The sequence below is a fragment of the Rhea pennata genome, chromosome 17 (genome assembly GCF_028389875.1).
Source record: "Rhea pennata isolate bPtePen1 chromosome 17, bPtePen1.pri, whole genome shotgun sequence".
Taxonomy (NCBI): Eukaryota; Metazoa; Chordata; class Aves; order Rheiformes; family Rheidae; genus Rhea; species Rhea pennata.
In genome coordinates this window covers 3,541,767-3,562,415 of record NC_084679.1, presented here as the reverse complement: position 1 = coordinate 3,562,415, position 20,649 = coordinate 3,541,767, and the positions used below count along the sequence as shown (strand labels likewise).

General features: G+C 40.9%; 1 protein-coding gene across 6 annotated transcripts; it reads right to left on the bottom strand.

The window, feature by feature from the left end:
* Positions 1 to 1,584: 1,584 nt before the first annotated feature.
* Positions 1,585 to 20,497, bottom strand: ANAPC5 (anaphase promoting complex subunit 5). 6 transcript variants are annotated; one of them, XM_062590266.1, is made up of 19 exons: positions 20,211 to 20,497; positions 19,983 to 20,097; positions 15,839 to 16,321; positions 15,120 to 15,199; positions 14,413 to 14,522; positions 13,809 to 14,004; positions 11,888 to 11,957; positions 10,959 to 11,060; positions 9,806 to 9,996; positions 8,788 to 8,869; positions 7,925 to 8,014; positions 6,664 to 6,845; positions 6,055 to 6,190; positions 5,739 to 5,813; positions 4,796 to 4,917; positions 3,502 to 3,609; positions 3,107 to 3,254; positions 2,341 to 2,503; positions 1,585 to 1,911 (listed from the first exon to the last, which is right to left on the bottom strand). In XM_062590266.1, the coding sequence occupies exons 4-19, from the start codon at positions 15,188 to 15,190 to the stop codon at positions 1,697 to 1,699; spliced, it is 2,061 nt and encodes a 686-aa protein (XP_062446250.1). In that variant the 5' UTR covers positions 15,191 to 15,199; positions 15,839 to 16,321; positions 19,983 to 20,097; positions 20,211 to 20,497; the 3' UTR covers positions 1,585 to 1,696. The 6 variants fall into 6 exon arrangements, with proteins under 6 accessions (XP_062446250.1, XP_062446251.1, XP_062446248.1 ...); XM_062590267.1 differs by lacking the exon at positions 19,983 to 20,097; XM_062590264.1 differs by lacking the exons at positions 15,839 to 16,321; positions 19,983 to 20,097; positions 20,211 to 20,497 and adding an exon at positions 15,298 to 15,575.
* Between the last annotated feature and the right edge of the window lie 152 nt (positions 20,498 to 20,649).

Below are 20,649 nucleotides of genomic sequence, written 5' to 3'. Positions count from 1 at the left end.
GCTTTGCTTCGTGCTCATCACTTTTCATTGAGTTATTTTTTTCCTGCGTATCGAGCACGTTCGCACCTGAGCCGCGGGGCTCGGACGACGGGCTTTCCGTGAAGCATCCGCCTCGAACGCGGCCAGCGAACGCAGGGGCGCGCGGCCGCGACTCCCGCTCGCCCGCCGGCGGGACCCTTCCTGCGCCCCAAAACGCCTCCGCGTGAGCTTCGTGCATGAACGCTATTCCTGCCGGGACCTCGAAAGCCACCCTAGGAATCAGTTTTGCAATAACGCAAATTATTAATGCAAATATGCAATTGATGCAAACAGCAGGTGCTCAAACGTGCTCTGGGTTGAGCTTTAAGCGCTTCCCTGCGGCATAATGGGGGGCTGATTAATGTACGAGAGGGGGCACGAGGCGCCGAAAGCAGCGCTCCTGTGCACCCGCTGGGAATCTGGCTTGCTTTTCTTTAACATTTGAAATACAGCTGTGGTTTTAAAATCAAAGCACTGGTTATCCACTAACAGCCACACTGCAGCATTAGTTAAAGGGATGTGTAAACTAGTATTGGATTATCCTGATTTCCATCACCTTTTAGAACGTATCTCTCCCCGCCTTACCTGGCAGAGCTCCAGCGGAGCCGGTAAGATTTACTTCTAAGCTTGCTTTACTCTTTGCCAGCGATGCCGCAATCTCATCTAGTGCTTCCTTGCAGGGTACCTGTAAGCGTTTACATTAATGACATTTTACTTTCGAAAAGCACAGGGTAAAAGGATTTTCCGGGAAGAAAGGCCCGGAACCCACCTCGCCCAAGGTTCAGCGTTGCGCGCTGCGTTGTAACCAGGCTGCCTCCCGCCTAGCGCACGCACGTTCACGCTCACGGAAGAGCGACCGCATCTGCGTACGAAATCCCACGTTACATCTAAAATGAAATTATCTTCCAGAGCAAGGATCAGAGTGCCACGAGTCAACGGTAGTGTATCAGACAGGGAGTTAATTGTAGTCCTCGTTTGTTCCACAGATGAAAACAGAGCAGGCAAATCATGCATGGTGCCTATGAAAAAAAACACATAAAATAGGTCAGTTGACCTAGCGCTCTTGTTGCAGCCAAGTGAACCTTAGCAGACTTTACTTTTTCCAGCTGTTCTTTGCACAAAGATGTCTAATACAGCAATGCTGGGACTTTGCCATCAGACCTTTACAAGAGGATTCTGTATTTTTCCCCTTCTGCCAGCAGCATCTGTTTCTACAGTGCGAACAGTGACTGTAGACAGGTTAAATGCAAGGACACATTTTAAATGCGACTATCCATTCCACAGTACTTAAAATTAGCACAAAGGAGCTTTGCCTACAATTTCCACTAGTTTTTTGTGCCCCACCCAGTGTTAACTGAGCCAGCATTGAGTCTGAAAATACCATTTCTAAGAGCAGAAATTGTTTTATCGTGACTTTGCTTCTCTCCCCCCAAGTACTCATAACGCAGTCCTGAGAACATTCTTCTTCTTCCCCACTCAACTCCTATTCTAAATTTGAAGTATGGAATAAAGTGAAATGGGGGGAAAGCTGTATTTCCTCCTAAGATATTACAAGCAAAACACAAGTTTGTTCAGTAGAAGACCATAATTTATTGGCAATTATTTTGAAACACTGATGACTGAATATAATAAAAAGACAGTTAACAAAATAGGAAAGTAAATCTCATCTTTAAATGTATCACTTAAAGGCATTTATTAAGGGGACACCATGCGCAGGCAGTTCCTGGTGCAGCTGCCGGAAGAGCATGGCACATTTGTTCCTTTCCTGGGTCTTGCCTAGGGTGTGGAACAGTCTGGCTTGAAAGTAGAGAACATCTCTGAGTTGCTCTTTGCAATCCACTTTGGCAAAGTAAGTCTTAGCTTCGTTTAGATTCAGAATAGCCGATTCCAAAGCTGCCCAAAAAATAAAGAGAAGAGGGGACAGCCATATTTAAGACATCATCACAATAATAATTTCAAGCAATATAACCTCATTCTAAGGAGCCCAAATACATGTTCTTCAGCTTTTCAAAACAATTTGTGTCTTGGCAACATTGTCTTTTAGGTAGTCTCTGTTATTCTACCTTCACTGCAAAATACAGGTGTGAAAGCATGCAGATAAACAAGGTTCCATTATGATCACTAAATCTGTTTATTTTGGAATTACCTGTTCAACCTGATTTGCTTATTTGATAACTACATAATGCTATTGTATCATTTTAACTTTATTAATGCTGATTGGGGAAGGGGGTCCTGTTCTAGCAGGACTCCAATATATACACTGATTCGTAATTCTCAGCTTGTGAATGAGGAATAAACAGGGAAAACTCTTCTTCACACTACCTTCAACCTTCTTTTGTGGAGTGTAGGAAGCTGCGGAAGCCACCTGACATTTGGCCACCAAGAACATGGCACAGCCTTTGTCCAGCACAGCTCCATGAGCCAAGACAGGCTCTATTGCCATATGCAGAATATTCAGGGCTTGCTCAGGAATCCCAAGGATCAGCTGAAAGAGAAACACTTTGCTGGTCTAATACTGGAATCCACTGGTGAGAGCAGCTTCTTCTTAGAAGACCAACATAAGCCTCATCTGTTTTTAATAAAGCAGTGCTCCAGACAAGGATGCAGTTCCCCCTCCCAATCTTTTTTTACATTGAAACTTATTACTAGAAATGAGCTACCATCTGAAATGATTAGACATGATTTCCTCCACTCCATTTAGTGCTGACAACCAGGACTCTGCCAGCTCAGAATAAACAATACCACTGAACTCCGTTACAAGTATTATTTTTAATTCAAACACATGTCAAACGGTGCTACTAGAAAGCCAAAAAATTAGCTTAACAAATACCAACTAGAGAAATGAAGGCAGAGCCAATTTATGCTTGCCTGCTTAATTATGTAGAATAACTACAGATTTTGCCAAATAAAAATGAGTCTTGTCTATATAACTTCCCTAAAAGATTATACATTTAGAATATATTTCATTAGAATCAATGATTGAATTCCAACAAGTTATGTTTTTAAATCTAACAGGAATAAAACTGGTATCCAGATTCCCAGCATAAATGTTGCCCTACAGTCCTGTGAAAACACAAATCAAACATACCTGGGAGAAAGCCAAGTTCAGCACAGTTTCAGAAGCCAAGTACTGTAGACTATATTCTCGGGAGAGGGCAAGAGCCTGTAGCAGGACAGGCAAAGCTATCGTGTGACATGAAGATCTCCAGTAGAGCTCTGCTATTGAGAGAAGTACACTAACCAAAAGAGGGAGAAAGAATTATAAACCTCTTTCTTTTTGATGAAAAACATCCACTTGCTTTCCACCCTGCTCCAACAAGCAATTATCAAACAATTATCCCATAGTATGTTTAATAAATGAAATTATTATGTACTCTCCATAACAGGTAATCGGAAGACTAGTGAAGTCTGAACACAGATTGAAACAGTTGATTTTAATCATTGCAAAGTGGCTTTAATATTCTGAAAATGAATCATTCTTACCTAATCACCATCTCAGTGTTCTTGATTTTCTGGCAGTGGATCAATAATTTCTGCAAAAGCTTGTGTGCCTCTGACATTTGATTTTGGGCTTTCAAAACAAGAGCTTTTCTGCCATGGTAAAACAAGAAGTCATTCATCATATGTTTATATTTAGACACAATTCTACTCTAGAGAGCACAACAAAATGGGCCTTTACTTTGTGAACTTTGTTTCTGTAAATGTAACCAAAAAACTGTAACGTAACAATGTACATATGTTATACACTCAGGTGGAAGAAAAATTAGGCATCTCAAATCACTAGGTAACTCCCAGCCAGAAAGGACCAAACTCAGAAAACAGCTTTAGCTAGAAAACAAGGATTGTTAAAAACAAAGGCCAAACAAGCAGCAGAAGGACATGCAAGCTAGAAAGCACAAGTAATTATTTGTGTAAGAAAAACAGGTAAGAGGTGAGCTAACTAAAATTGGCATGAACTAACAAGGACATGGAATGAGAAGGAAAGAGGAAGAACAGGGAAGTAAGAAACAAAACACATAGCAGTAGGAGATGGGTTAAAAAAAAAAAACCCTCCAAACCCATACACTGAGCAGTGTATTTAAAGGTCAGCGAAATCAGACATAGGCCAGTTCCAGAAGGACAAGCATCAGGTCCCACAGCTTGAATACCTATCTTCCTGCTTACTGCTATTGGCTATGTTTTTAGGCTTTTTGCCTCATTGAAAATCAACAACAAATAGCTTTTAACAATAAACTGTTATTCATATATACCAAATAATTTTTAACTCCATCTATTTCTAGCCATTTTCATTTAGAAACAAGAACATATTAAGGTGAAATAAATTGATATCATCCGATTTTGTAGATGCAGAAACTAGGACAGAGATGAAGACATTGTTCGAGCTCTTATTGTAGCAGAGTTGTGACTAAGCCTCAGTTCCTAGCTATTTTCTATAAAATTCTTCATTGTGCATAGATTCGGGAATAGTTATCATGAGCAGATTTTGAAGACATATTCTGTGTTCTCAGTAAGCCTATGGTTCTACAATAACAAATTTCTACAGTGGCATTCTGGTCTTAAAATCCCCAAAATCCCCAGAGAAACAACTAGAATGGATTACTGCAGGACATACTCTTAACAGAGTAATTATTACAGGTTAGACAACACTACCATAATTAATACTGGAAAGGGATGAGCATGTAAATACATGTGACTGTTAGCAATCATTTTGTTAAGTTTTTAATTATATTAATGGGATAAACCTGTAAGTTTATTTTGCTGATTCATGATTTCTTACCTGTATACTCCTTCAATGCTATTAAGGGCTGTAATTCCAGCTACAAGTGAATCTGCTGCATGGTATCTGCCATCATTCATGGCTCTCTCAAACTGTATTTTCTGATCAAACAGCATCCAAAGCTAAACAAAGAACATCCATGAGAATGTTTTAGAAATTATTCACTGTTAGGAAATGAGTTTCCTAACTCTAAATTAGAGCTTACTTTTTATATTTTTTTTCCCTGTGGATATTTATGTCCAGAAACAACTAAATTCATGCTTGTGTGATTGACAAGCTCTCCAATCACTGGATTTACTAAATTCCTGTCCTTTGGCAGAATGGTTTAGAGTAATGTTTTAATACTGCAGCTGACCTATTTGACTGCATCTTAAGTAAAAAAGCTCTTTTAAACCATTATTAATGCTTTGAAATAATACACTTGTTTGTAGCAAAAAGACAGGGACTGAAGCAAACTTAATGGAATCTAGATCACTTCTATATAAACACTATCTCATAGACTCATGCATTAATGCATTTTCTAGTATCACACAAATAATGGCTTCTTCTCTCAGGTATTTCTGGAGTATAATATATCAAAATAACTAGCATCCATTAAACAGAACTTTGAAGCTCCAAATCAATATACAGCATTTAATTCACGTATACACTCCTGAAGGAGATGTGTACTCCTCTGTTAAGCATAGTTCTATTTAAAAAGCTTTTTCTTAGGAGCCTACGGTGAGATAATTGTCTCATCAGTCTTAAAATGACAGAGGCATTATTTTCATGCTTTTGTACAAAGATACATGCCACATGCCTTCCTGCGGGGTCATGAGCCAATTGAAAATAGCAAACGTAGCCCAAGGCATACAGAGGAAAGGTATGAATTAAGATGCAACAGAATTCAGATCCTATTGTAACACAGTTGCATAATTTACAGACTAAATTATATATATTCTACCTGTGCATGCTGACTGTTTGGAGGAAATCTTTCCTTTAGATGTTTCAGTATTTCAGAAGCAGCCGCAAAGTATCCCTGTAACACAGGAAACAGCACTCTGATAAGCATGCACAGGGGAAAGCACCCTTCCCCTTGAGTTCATCACAGCCCTCATGGAAAGAGGAACTGGCCAGGCAAAAGCCCGGTATTTTCTTCCCTTCCAACGCAGAGATTAAAGGCAGAGCACAACACGACTCCAGTCTCACACTCGCTGTCAGTAACACCCACACATCCTCTCACTCAAATGACATTTTGTGCAACTAGCCATAAAACTCACCTGCTCTGCATGTAGCTCAGCCAGGTGACACAATACTACAGCAAAGGACTCTGTGTTATTCTGCTGTACGCCCACATTCACAGCCTCCAGACTGTTCATGCTCAGCAAAGTCTGGGCTTGCTGAAGTGCCATGGTGCTTTAGTAAGAGAAACACCTTTTAGCTTTCAAGCGACAAACACCAATCATTTTTAACCTATAGTCTTGTTATGACAGTGGTCTACAGACTTTTTCTGGCAAGTCAAAGGCCTGGGGAAGAATGAAAACTTGTAAAATAACTTCTACCCAGGAACTCTAGACCGTCCAAACATATACAACATACTAAAAGCTGCACACAGTTTAAGCAGAGAGATGCTAAAAATGGGGACATAGGAGTATACGCAGTATTTGCCACTACTAAATGGAAACATAATGTCCTCTCTCATATGAGTTTTAAATGAACATAAGAGAATTGAAATAATTGCATCCAGCATTTAATGAATCACAGTCTGAATGCTTTCTTTTAGCATGCTGGAGAGAACAGCCACTTGTTACACCTATATAAATAGCTCAAAACACATTACCTGGTAACAATTAGAGTGAGCTAATGCAAGAGTTTAAAAGAAAAAATACCTGCGGCCATATAATCTCCAAATGGCAGTCTTCTGTGCTATACTAATATCAATAAGTTCTGACAAACTGTGTTTCCAGTGTAACAGATCAGAATCTTTTAAGGCATCCATTAGCTTGTTGGCAGCCTTTCCTGCAAAAGCTCTTTGCTGAACCAAGGACTGTATTCCCAGGGAAGCTAGGTACTGGGGAGAGGAAAACAAACAAGCAAACAAACAGAAAAATCAACACTGAAAGACAATAGAGTACACAACACTTGTGAATTACATCACAGCAAGAGGTATAAACCAAGAAAAAAGTCCCAAATAAAAAATATGACACTATTCAGCACAGACAAAAGAACACTGCTACAGCAATGTCTTTAAATATGCACTTACACACCCACGTAAATATGAATACCATTTTGCTAGATGTGAAAAGTAATTTCCACTCCCCCACAGAGCAGTCTTAAAGAAGATGACATGACTTTCATCTGGATTTCTCCAATGACGAAGTAGTTATAAAAACACAGAGCGTTCCCCACCAAGTGGCCTTCACACCGGTCGCATAACCAGCAACCTCTCTTTGCCTTGCCCATTTTCCTATGGCTGTTACTTCTTTCTACTTCATGAGTCATAGGCTGATATGTGGAGCTTACCAGGTAGCCACCTGGCCCCTCTATACAGTATGACGTGTGCTCTCCATCTCACAACATCAACTACTTGGTTCCTTTTAGACCGTTCTCTTAACAAAGAGATTGCAAATCTTGTGGGAAGACAGAACCAAACTTTTTCAGCCAAACAAGGGCTGAAAGGGCACAAAACTAGTTGAGGAGAGGGCTGCCTGGCAGGATTTCTCAGCTGGGACAGGGGAGTACAAGTAAACGTGTTCAAAGCCCTGCCAGAGACATCACTACTGAGTTATGGGGAAGGCTGACACTGAGGCTTGAGAGCCTCCCTTCAGTATCAGCAGACCGCACTACGGGCCTAAGACCCAGCGCGTGGAACCAGCCCCATCGCCACAGAGAATCTGTCTGCCTGAGAAGCAAACAAGTCAGAAGTAAAAGCAGCGAGTCTTGCAATAATGCACTGACATTAAAGCAATTGAACTCTGATTTGTTAGTATGAAGATTAAAAATGATAGAAACAGCTAGATTTTGCAGTGTAAAATAGGTTGATTTAAACTCGATTACACATTTGAACAGTTTAGCCAATATAAGACACACTCCTCCCAGGATACTATACTTACCCCAGTATAAAGTTAAGGATAAATGAAATGGACTTACTGGCAAACCAAAGTGTAAAGATTTGTTTACAGAGTGCTCCAGCAGAACACAGCTATCAAATATCTTCTGTTCCAAGATGTACAACCAACTCTAGTAAGGTAAAAAGTTTAAAATCTCATTGTAAATATCTAATGATTACAGCATTTTTAACTTCTTTTACTTCTGCATGGAATTCCCAAGAACTCACTGGAAATACAAACCATAATTCAGAATGAATGTGATACTAATGAAACTTCTATTAAATACTACACAGCAAAATACATCAAAGGTCCAGCTAGGCTGGGACACTGGCTTGACAGAAATCAACATGAAAGTTCAGAGTAATACAAAGTCACCCCATTACAGTTAATTGTGGAAATCAGTGTCTTGGGAGTTTGATATCACTGATGCCAATTCATTACAACACTGATGTTAATTACAGAAAAAAAGAAAAAAGAAAAAAACCTCAGAGGAAACACTAAGTCTTTCCCTCCTCCTTTCTGCTTGCTGAAAAGAAACCTGGTATTTACTCTCTGAAAATACAAGAGACATTCAAGACAGGGTTTATAAAATACTTTGAAGAAAGCTCTTTAAAGCATGTAAGACTAAACTCTGATCTTAGCACTGAGTAATCTTGGGATCACAACTTCCATTTCAGAAAATCATCCCAAAATCCTGCCATGATCTTTCTCTATTTTTTTTGCTCTAGGTGACTCATCTGCCAGAAACAACATGTCATCCCATTATGGGATAGCTGTATTTGAATCACTGATACATTTTCAGAGATATTATTCTAAGAGTATTTCTGCAGCTGTTCCCTGAGCAGAGGCACAGATAACACAAACAAAAGTGACGTAACCTCCATTTCAACATGGTTGTCTTACCAGGCAGTGCTGCAAGCAAACATGATCATTAGACTCCTGTGCAATCCGGATGGCTTCCTGAAGCGCAAGTTCAGCCTGCTGACTATCAGCAAACAAAAACACAGAACATATTCATATTCCCATAGCATTTAAAATGCAGCATTACAAAGATAAAGAGGAATACTGCTTTAAATTATGCATATCCCACTCAGAAGAGAACTCTGATTTAATAGACCAAATGAGAAAGCCTGTGCTTCCTTCTAACCACTTCAGCCATACATTCTAGTCTTGAAGCTAGTGAGCAAGGCAGCACCATGAAAAACTAATCTGTAACCCCTAAAGGGGCTTTCAAAACCCATGTTCATGCCAACGTGCTAAGTTTCTGTCTGAACAGCAGCATGATAAAGTATCTGCCTACGTATAAAAGTTGTTGTTTTCAATTTTTCAGACCTCCTTCCCATCTCCAGTCCTTTTACGTGACGCATCCAGGCAGAAGTCAATAAATGCAAGAACTATATGGAGGTAGGTAAGCCGGCCTTATTTATCAATAAAGTAAGGCTCACACTTACAGTTTTTTAGAAATAATATCTAATCTCTCAGATGGCTTTTTAATTATTCTTCTTCCAGATCATCAGCTCTGTATTGGTTTAAATGCAACAGAAAAACAATTGCACTTTTTTGAGAACATAGATGGAAATAAGCATCCACATCCACTGACATTTTTGAGGTCATGCAAATGTAGCAATTGAGAACTTAACTTCCTAGGAACAGCTGCAACCAGACACAAATTTCAACTCTTATGGTCCTTTGGATAACTTAGTTATTATGGAAACCAAACAGATGTCTAAATAAAAACAAACTAAAACAAATCAAGATTCCAAGAAAATTCCAGCCCAATCCAACTATAGCTGTTATTGAATTAGAGAGGGCACCTTCTTCTCCTGAACAGTTTTTCATAATGAATCAAAGGTCCATCTATTAGCACTTAAGAGATGCAACAAGATGAATTTCAGATGCACAGTACAATGCATTAACTTACTAATGGCCAAACCGGCAGTGCAGTGCAGCTAGATTTAGAGCAGCATATCTCAAACTCCGACCGTAACCTTCATCCCCATTGCTTTTGCTTTCTGCTCCAGTGAGAATTAAACGGTCAAAATAGTGAAGAAGGCTGTGTGTTGAACTGAAAACATCTTGCACTCTGAGATTATTTAAGTAGCTTAAATAATGCTAAAAATGAAACAAAATCAGCTTTTAAGTATATAGAACTGTTAAAACACTCAGTTTTGATTATGAGAATATTTACTTTATATCTTATTGAGAAAGGCTGCGTGACAACCATGATGGTAAGGCATGACTACCACAGTGTCAGCCCTCAGGAAGATACTCAGAGGAATGGCAGCAGCTTCCAAATGCCCTGTGTGGAGAAAGGGAATGCTAAAACTAGTTATTTGGCCCTTGACATTGAGAAGAGCACAGGCCAACCTTTTTTGTCAGAGAAACAGAACACCAGAGAGGACTTTTTGAGTCATAAAGCCCAGCCTCTCCTCTAGCAGCCCTTTCAAGGAACCTTCTCAGAATGGAAGCAAGGAAAATCCTGTCTGTCTTAGCCAAAAGGGCAACTGGGAGGAAGATTTGAAAACTAAAGCAGGAGAGAGTTTCCTGGAAACTCATGGGAACTGCTCAAAAGAAAGTATTCTAGGAATAAGGCAAATGCTCGCAGCACAGTTTTAGAACCACTTGTCTATGTGAGTTCTCTATAGCTTTCAGTCTACTTTTAAGTGCTGGAAGTGAACATCTGTAAACAAAAAAAAGTCAACAGGTATTTCATCCAATACTGATTTCTAAATTATGGGAGTATAATGCCTGAAATTTCTTAGGAAAGCATACTACATAAAAAGAAATAAGCTTTAGATTTAGTTCAACTAGCATGCATTGCAATAGTCCCACCAAACTTAGGAGGATTGTACCTATGCCTAAAGCTAGACATGTGGTTAAATACTTTGCTTAACTAAGGTTTTTGTACCTTCCAGAGTTTTAGTCTGAATTACTAAACATTTACATGCTTCTTACTCACATTTTTATCATATGCTTGTATTTCAAAATAGAATGAATCACTCCCAACTAATCCCATCCTAGAGATACAAAGAAATCCCTTTAAAACCATTCTGGATGAAGAAAAAGATACTTACTGCTTCAGCAAAGTCTGGATTAAATTTTAACAAGTTGTTCAATTCCTTCTGTAAAGATGCTGGAGTAAGAGCCTTTGTTTCATCATTCTTTAGTAAAGAAGCCTAGAATAAAAATTGAAACCAAATGTTAAGTAACTCAAATTGGAAGGCTATAAAAAAAAAGATAAATATTTGTCAGTTTGTTATCTACTCTGAGAGCACTTTGAAGAAGATTTCGTAACAGCTCTGTCTACTATACCACTGAACCACCAGCAGCAGTTTTAATATCTGCTGTGTTATAGCACTCACTTTCCAGAGATTACAGAGACCAAGTAAAATATAAACTTGCTCAAAAGACTGTTTCAAGGTACATTAAAAATTCTGATCAAATCTCTCTTTAAATAATTACTTGGTCAATATATAGTGGTAGGAATATATATTCATTCTCCTTGTTGGTTGGTCATGGTGCTGCAGCAGCCGCACCTCAATTAGGCTACCAGGTGTGACAACGGCTAACAATAAAGATTTATTTGAACTTTTTAAAGAGGTATAAAACATTACATATTATATGTATTTTATATTGCTAGCAAACTACTATAAGCATGCAGCACATTTAATGACACTTGTGCCCACATGTGTTATTCCTCCTTCTTGTATTTACCAGCTGGAATAATCAAATAAAACTGCACCTTTAGCAGACAATGAATTTGAAACACTTATTAGTCAAAACTGATCTTCTCGGAATCAAATAATATAACATAGTCTACATGCCTGAACAAAACTGTTTTAAATCCAAGTGTTCACACTGAGCAACTACATGCACAATATGAAATACAACAAATCTTTAACAGATTTAAGAAAACATTATAAAACTTTATGCTTGATAACGTGCACAAATACGAAAATGATGTTAGGGATCATTTACTTCACTTTGTACAGAATCAACATACCTGCTGAGAAAGAAAATACTCTGCTTGTTTCTGTGAAAGAGGCCCATTGCAAGACATCTCTTCTTCCCTGCTAAAAGCCACTACAGTTAGAAACAAATGCAATGAAATGGAGTACAAGAAAATACATTTTACCAGACATTCCAACTTCTACTTTATAATGTTTTACAACATATTAGAGTTCAACAGCTTGAAGCAAAAAAGTTAATAAAGAATAAAATCTACTACATCAAAGCTAGCAGTCTCAATGATTCTGTGCAGTTAAGACATTTATATAGCTACACCTGAAGAAAAGTGGATGCCATTCTGATGGATCAGCTGTTATAAAACCAGACCTGAATCATAATCATCAGCCTGCAGAGACTGTGGTCAACATGAACGTTATCCTAGATACATGAATGCTATCCTGCATAAATACATACACAAATGTTAAGACAAACAGCAGATACAGATTCATGGTGACATATTCAAATGGCTTAGATCTACTGTTTCTTCCTTGTGAAGTTGGCCACAAACAAATTAAATAGCACTTTGGCCACACACATCACTCCAGAAAACAGCTGCTCTACAAGAGCAGACAAATGTTTACTCCATTAAAAGATGGCAACTACAGCATAATGTAAGACCTCAAAGGCTGCTAATTGATCCCCAAGCTATAGCAGAACACACAAGCACCGGTTTTAATAAAGATGGTTTTAAATAAACACCATGTAAATATATAGATACATAAAATACTTTTAGGGTTATTCTTACACTGAAATAGTTCTTTAGTGGGTGAAAAGTCTCAATAATTGCTTCTCATCTTTAACATAAAGAAACGTGAGTTCCTCTGTCTGGAGAATGGTGAAAACTAAAAATGTTAAGCTGAAGCTTTTCCTTGGAGGGGAACTCTTCCCTGCTGGAAGCAGAAGTGACTTCTCCAACAGCATTAGCACGTCACACTAGTGTAACCAGAGAAGAAATCATTCAGCAGTGGGCCACGCGGAAGGAAACTATGGGCAGCCAGCCTTCAGACTACAATTCCCAAGGGAGCATGAGAATGGGGTACCGCCATCTTCTATGAGACACAGAGAACAGAACTGTTGCCATTTACATGTCTCACCACACGGTGGCACCAAGGAAATGGAGAGGCCACTCAGCTCTGCAAGTATGTACGAGGCTCTAGAAAAGCTAACCCAGCTCGACACATCCTCTTCACACTCGTTTTGTTTCATCATTAACACAAAGGCAGAGCTTTTTGAATCCAAAGGTGACATAACCTTCCCATTCTTCCCCTCCTCAAAAAAGGAAAAGTTCTAACATTTCAGTGTTATCTGTCTGTAAAGAATATGTTCTTAGGAAGCAGCAAGTCATTTCTGAACTACCTTACAAGTTGTATAACTTCAAGTTAATAAGATCGGTACAAGAAACTGCTATGTGTACACAAGGTAAGAAAAAAAAACCCTCTTACATGAACTACGGTATCAAACTACTTTAATAATCACTTTTTTTTTTTTTTTTTTTTTGCCTTAAAAGCCTACAAATAGTATTTTAAAACCTGTTTAAGTTTCGGCTTCAGCCCAAGATTTCTGCTAACCACATGCATCAGACAACTTTGATATGAGGCAAAGCAATGACATCCCTATTCTAAGTAGAATATAGACTAATACAAGATTACAGTACACTACATCTCCCTACTGGAGCTGAAGTTTCTATAGTCTCTTATATTTAACAAATTTAAATTCTGAGATTCTAACCAGTTACCAGTGATAGGACATGCATAGGGCCTAGATGAGCATTCATAAGATGCTGAAAACTTAAACAGCACTATAATCTTTGGCTGGAAAAAAACTTAAATTTACATTGATACGTACAGAGGTAATCTGAAATAAAATTGAGAAAACTCTTGAAGAGCAGGAAAGACTTTAATATCAATATATGTCACCTTAGAGGTGTATCAAGTTCTTCCTTCTCCATTTTCCCCTCCAGGTCTTCTGTATTTGTCAGCTCCATATCACTCTCATCAATTCCATCTTTCTTCTCATCATTTTGAAAGTATTGCTGAAGTGCAGTGTAAAGTTTATAGACTTGACTGAAAGAAAGCTTATTGTATGCCAAGATCATATGGCGCAGAAATAGACCTGCAAAGGAAAACATCGATTATGATAACTACCTGTGGAGCTCTTGTTTAAGAGGGGATACTAGAAATCATAATAGCCAGAAGCTTAAATTGCATTACTTAATTTTGCTTAAGTGCCTTATCTTAACCTACCAAATGATAAAATTCACTTTTGTAGAGCATTAGTCTGAAAATAATTTAGTGGCAAATCTCAGAGATTTTCTGATCACAGAACAGTTGTTAAGATCAGTAAGAATTACAACACTACATGCAAAACTGTTAATTTGAAACTTTTGCAAAAGAGAAAATTGAATTATGAGATGTACATCCCCAGTACTCCCCCAAAAAGAAAAGTAAATCTTTACCTTGAGTGAATTATATCAGTATTAGTTATCACATCAAATACAGCTTATTGATAGTAACTATTTACCTACTACACTTGTTTTATGAACTTCTGGCTCAGTCCCAGTAAATGAATCTGAAAGGTCATCAAAAAACTGTTCCATATCTTTCAGTTCTCCTTCTGCCATAAGTTTTAACCTAAATGGGGGAGGAGGGAGAGAAATCATCATTTTTTTTAGGGCTCTAATATTACATATGAAATAAATACGCCTCTATAAATGCAGATAGAACTAAGTGGCAGCTACCTCACTCTGCCCAACTTTTCACACTTGTGAACAAAGTCAAAACATGTTAAACGTAGCATAATAACGTAAATAAATAACAATCATATAAGTAACGAACATGACACAAATAATAATGATTTTTCTTTTTAAGCAGTTCTTTCAATAACGAGAAGGGGCTATTATTCTTTTAACAAAATAAGTAACAACTGATTTTAATACAATCACTGTTTCGGAGCACTTTAGTGCCAGGTGTTCTGTACCACGAAAACCTTAAAATAGATCGTTTCAACGCTTAGTTTTTTTGCCTTTCAGAGCTTTATTTATGAAGACTGCAAAACCGTACAGGGCTTTTGCTCCCGGCGCGTTACGCTCTCGGCTGTCACACCGCGCAGAGCGCTGCCCGGTAGCTACCTGCGCACGGAACGGCTTTAGCTTCGTTCACGGATCGCCGCTCGCAGCAGCCGCGGCGGGGCCGGGCTCGAGCGGGGGAGAGGCGGCGGCCTCCGCCTACCTGATGTGCACCGAGCCGGCCAGGTGGGGGCAGGACTCCTCGATGGCTTTGCGCAGTCGCGACAGCGGCATGTCGGGGCCCTGGGGAGGAGAGCGACACGTCGCGATAGGGGCCGGGGACGACAGGACACGGCAGGGCACGACAGGATACTGCCCTGCCGCCGCCGTCGCGGCCCCACCTGCAGCAGCGGCAGCAGCAGCCGGTTGAGGCGCCGCCGCTCCAGCAGCCCGAGCTGCGCGCCGGCGCGGCCCAGCTCGCTGAGGAGCACCAGCAGCGCCATCTTGTAGGGGGTGACCCAGTCCTTGATGCCGAAGACGTTGGCGTGCACCACGCCGTTCGTCATCATGGGGTTGAAGTAGAGGCTCTCGTGCACGCTCGCCATGGCGGCCCCCTACGCAGCCACCCCCGGCCCGGCCCGGCCCGGCCCGGCCCGGCAACCCGGCCCGGCTCGGCCTCTGCCACCCGGCGCGGCCCTGCCGGCTCCCGGGAAACCGGCCTCCGCGAACTGGCCAATCGCAGCAGCCGCAGGCATCACCCGGGCGGCGCGGCAGCCAATCGGAGCAGAGGGTGTGCGCCGGTGTGAAGGTTCCGGGTGCGGGGCGGCGAGCCGGGCCCGCAGGGAGAGGTTCCGGCAGGGAGCAGGAGAGGAGCACCCCCTGCGAGGGAGGCCGGGGCCGCCCGACACCTGCCCTCTGTGCCTGGCCGCCGCAGGCCCCTACCTGATGGGCCTGTCGCGGAGCAATAGCGATGGCAGTGGCAGTGGCTAGTGACTCGGCGGGGTGGCCGTCGCCCTTGTCCTCGTAGCCCAGGCGGGATCTGGCCCCTCACGTCCCTCCAAGGAGGGGCGGCTCACAGAGCCCTCTTGCCTGAGCGCAAGGAGACGCGGCTTCGCTGCGCCGGCGGCTTGACGCGGGCACGGGCGGCCTGCGGAGGCGGCGGAGGCTCCGTCCGTGGGGACGCTCGAAGCTCAGCCGGTGCCAAGGCCGGGTGGCCTGCGTGACCTGGCCCTGCGGGAGCAGGGCTCGGGCTGGGCGGTCTCCGGAGGTGTCATCCAACCTCGACCGTTCTGCGAGTTTGACAGCAACGGCAAAGCTGCGCGCGCCGCAGCTCTGCGAGGACTCGGCGCTTTCCCCGCAGCTGGTCACTAAAGCCGTGAGAGGCTCCATGCTCCGATTTGAGCATTTCCACGGTGCAACCTGAAACTTAACACCACAAAGCAAATTCGCTCCTGTTAGATGCCGGTGGAGAACTTGGATTTCCTCTGTGTTAACTGTAGTATGATAAAGGCATTTCTCAGCATTTCCACACATATATTTTATTGTCTTGGTAATTTGTTATAGTACTTCAATAAGGTGTCATGTTTCCAAAGAAAATACTCCAATTGTTGTAATAGTTCTCGTTTTTGTAAGCAAAAGCAAAACAAAACGCAGTATTATTATACATCTGCACGACCCAGGGATTTCAGTTGACTTGCTCCTGATTCATACTTGGGGATGGTGAGAGGAGGAGAAGGAAAGTCAAGCTTGGATTAATTTTCTCGAATACACGTACATTGAAGAAACTTTTTCTTAAAATGCACTACCTATAGTTAGTTGTTGCTAGCGTAATTAATCATGCGTTCCTAGCCCTCATTCAACCAAAGCTATAACTGAATAAAAAAAGTAAGAAATGGCTATAGATACTGTGTTGCAAAGGCTAAGTAATTGACTTTTCCTAAAATTAAGGTATGACATCTGGGGTGGAAACACTAAAGTGGTAAGGTGATTTGCCAAGGAGGGGCTGGAGAGAGAAACTACTGAGATGCCAGACTGTGGTTAGCAAGCATTTGTGGAAGCCAGTGAGGAGGAGAAAGGAAATGACACACAACTGGCCAAAGGTCTGACTTTTTGTACCCTATCTGAGGCTCTCGGGCAAACCATACTGAATAATTCCTCAGCATTTTGTATTGAGAGGATTTTAGAATATGTTCTTTAATGCATATTTGAAGGAAGAAAAAAAAACCACCCCTCATAACTAGTCCTCTAAATAAGCAACAAGAGGTGATTTTTTTGTCATAAAAAGTTTGAGTTTAGGTTATATAACTGAAAAAGTCATCCCTTATCTTACCAAAATTAGGCTCAAGCGAATAATGCGTCTGAGCATTGTGAAGCATGTAATAGCTGGACTTGGGAATTCCTGCATTTTAGTGAATGCAGAATCCAACAGAATGTTGAATCCATTGGACCAAGTCTCAGTAATCTGAAAACGTTCTTTAAAGGTAATTCCTAAGTACTGTGTGTCTCTGGTATAAACAAGTAAATGCTACAATTATTGTCCCTAGAGGTCTGAAATTCCCAAATAAAACCTAGAGTAGACTCCCCCCCCCCCTTTTTTTTTTAAAGATTATGTAAACTGGTATGTAGAAAAGAAAGGGGAAAAAAAAAGATTCCTGATTAGGAGCCTGTCTCCACCTCACTCTGTGGTGATATGTAAAACCTTGGGGGATTATAGAACGGCTGCTAGTCATCATTACTTGTTATTTCATGACAGAAGTAAATGGGACATCTAGCATTAATAGATTTAAATCTTTTAATGCTTCCTTGGCACAATCCAGAAGGCTCAGTGAGGGCAAGTCTCTTATTAATAGAGCCTCCGCAAACACTACTTTTCAGTCAGAGAGTTGCAGATGGGGTTAAAGTTCTGTGTTTAAAAATAAGCTACATAGTCACAATTTAGACATGTTAATGTATTAGAAGTGATCTCAAATCACATGTTACAAGTATGATTCATCAAGATCTGCCCAAAATAAGGTGGGAGTGGCAACTGCAGTTGTCAGCATAGCTTCTAGATCTCAGCTGTGTCAGGCCCGCATTACTCCCTAAAACATCTGTGTTTGGGAGGGTTTCTTTTTGACAAGTTTTCCCAAAAACCAAAGAGTAAAATAAAGCAAAAAAAATTTTTTTTCATCTGTAGTACAGAATTTTTATGGGTCAGGAATCCTGTTTTTAAGATTATTAACAAAAACATTTGTGCATAACTTGATACTTTAGGGATGATTATCTGAACTGACACCAAGTTTAGGGCTACAAAGGTTATAGGAAACCAAACCATACTGATGTTTCCTAAAGTGCCTTAAAGCAATTCTTACATAAGAAAATGGTAAGTAATTGTCAGGTAAGGGGAAGAAAAGGTAAAACATTTTATTTCTTGCTCTGTCAATAGCTTGCTAATTAGCCTTAGTTCATTTAATTTGTGTACTTAAACTCCCTTTCCAGTAGTAAGCACCTGGCTCCCAGCATCCTGTACATTTTAAAGCATCAGATAAAAGATTTTTTAAATAAGTACTCAGAAGTGAAAAATACTAATAACACAATGTCTATTTGTATCCCAACTGGCTTGGTCTATAAGGGAGGAGATGAGAAAACTGTTTAACGTGCTTTTAATGTCTTACACAAAAACGTTAAAAAGTATTTCAAAAGCATTTAAAGATAAGCGTCTGTTCTTTCACTCTCTAAGCTGCATTTTGGAGAACAGTTGTCATGCTTCTAGTTTTCAGAAACAGTTGTTTCTCAAATTTTCAAAGACTGATCCTGCTGTTAACTTTGCTTTTGTGTTAGTGTTTGCAATTCATTTTGCTGTCCTCAGAAAAGGTTGATTTAAATGTCTTTTTTTTTCTCCTCTCTCCCTCAAAAGACATGAATCTAAGAAGCTGAGATCTCACACACCTCTGTCTAAGCCCATTTGTAAAGCCAATGGAAGAGATGAGCAGAATGCAATAGATTCATTTTGAAGAAACAGCAAAGCCTAGAAAAAGAATAAAATAATCAAATTAACAGCTATTAAGCTTCAATGGTAGAATGAGCTGAACTCTGAATAATGGGATTTTCTGTGTTACAGTGTGTGTGTGACAAATGTGCTGTTGTATGTTCCAACATTCTTCACAAAGGCCTTTCTAATAAAATAATCTTTTTAGTTGCTTTGACTAAAATTGCAAATCATTGTTGCAAATAAGTAAAATACTGATATATTTTTTAAAAATTGTGTGTGAAGTTCATCGTCTATCAAAGGCTTTCCAAGGAGCATAAGCATTTCCAAAAAAGAGATGACCTAATTTTGAATGAAAATGTGGCACAAATGCACACCCAGAAGTTGGGCTGCATGAAGTATCAACTCTTGATGCTAAAGCTGCCAAGACTGTGTTATTCTGATGGCAAATACATTTTTTTTGACTTAGCTCATGTATCAGATCTTCTGCTCCAAAAATGTATCTATCCTGCACAAATATTAAAGATCCCATGTGACCTTTTGTAAATTTGTCTGATTCAAGCGCAGAAACTGTTTTCAGTCAATTCTGTCTGTCCCTCTTTTTGCTTAGAGCCTCCTTTGTTCTTTGGCATAGCATGCCTTAGTCTTATGTAAAGCTTTCCTGAAGACTTGCCTTTTTTTTTTAAATGTATCATTTTTGGTTAAAAGCCTCAATTTCTTACAATCTTTGGTTTTGTATATATCTCATTCATATAGCAGGCAGAATAATTAATGGAGGTTCTAGGAGCCAGCTGAACCTGGATTTTCAAATAATAACCTCTCTCTTCTATTACTTAAAGGTCATGACCAAAAGGCTTAGTAGAATAATCAGGCCTTTGGCCTTTTGCCTATAGCATTACAGCTTTTAATTCTCTTTGTGACAAACCACTGCTCGTACGCAGAGGTGCCAAGAAATCCCATATTTCAGTGACTGCCAGATTCATGCCCAAACACTGGCAAGTCTGTGTGAGACTCCTGCAAGTAGATGGCTGGTGACTGATCCACTTACTCCATATGTTAACATGACACTTGCTATTGGATTTTATAGCCAGTTCCATCACCTTGAAGGAAATTCAGTACCTGATTAGTGTAGATGTGCTTAAGCATCCAGGGAAAAAACATGAGGTAGAAGCATTCAGATTCCTCCAGACAGATTCCCTCCCTCCAGACGGGGGGAAATATTTCTTTCATCCGGCTGCTCAGCACAAAAAGAAAAAAAAAATGTATTTTCTGTGACATTCTAGTTCCCGAGCTATTAAAGAAGAAAAAAAATCAGCAACCTTCAATTTAACGTAAAGCACTATTTACCTGTTCCCCAGTATATATTTCACCGGTATTGCCGCTTACGGCTCTGCTCCGCAGAGGATTACAAATACCGCTATTTCAGTGACGCTGTTACTTGCGCACTTTCGCCTCCAGCTACCCGCCGCCACCCCGTCAGAAACCGTTACGGCGCGCCCGCTCATGACCCTCCGCCTCTCTGCGCGGCGACTATCGAAACAACTTCTCCGAGGGCCCCCGCGGCTCCTTCGCCGAACCCCAGCCGACGTGCGGCGGCGGCTCTCCCGGGCCCCCCCGCTCCGCTGCCATTTTGGGGTATTTCTGCCCCCGGCCCCGCGCGGCGCCCAAACGCCGCGCCCACACAGCCGCCGCCGCGCGCCCCGCCCCCCGCGAGGCCCCGCCCCCCGCCGCCGGCGCCTTCCCCTCCTTCGATTGGCTCGGCCCGCTGGCCCCGCGACAGCGCGGC

Coding starts and splice junctions, on each gene's coding strand:
- ANAPC5 (XM_062590264.1), bottom strand. CDS start 15,501: ATGGCGAGCGTGCACGAGAGCCTCTACTTCAACCCCATGATGACGAAC. Junction 5,814..6,054: donor CTGAGCTACATGCAGAGCAG/GTGAGTTTTATG, acceptor CCTGTGTTACAG/GGATACTTTGCGGCTGCTTC. Junction 3,255..3,501: donor AACACTGAGATGGTGATTAG/GTAAGAATGATT, acceptor TCTTTTGGTTAG/TGTACTTCTCTCAATAGCAG.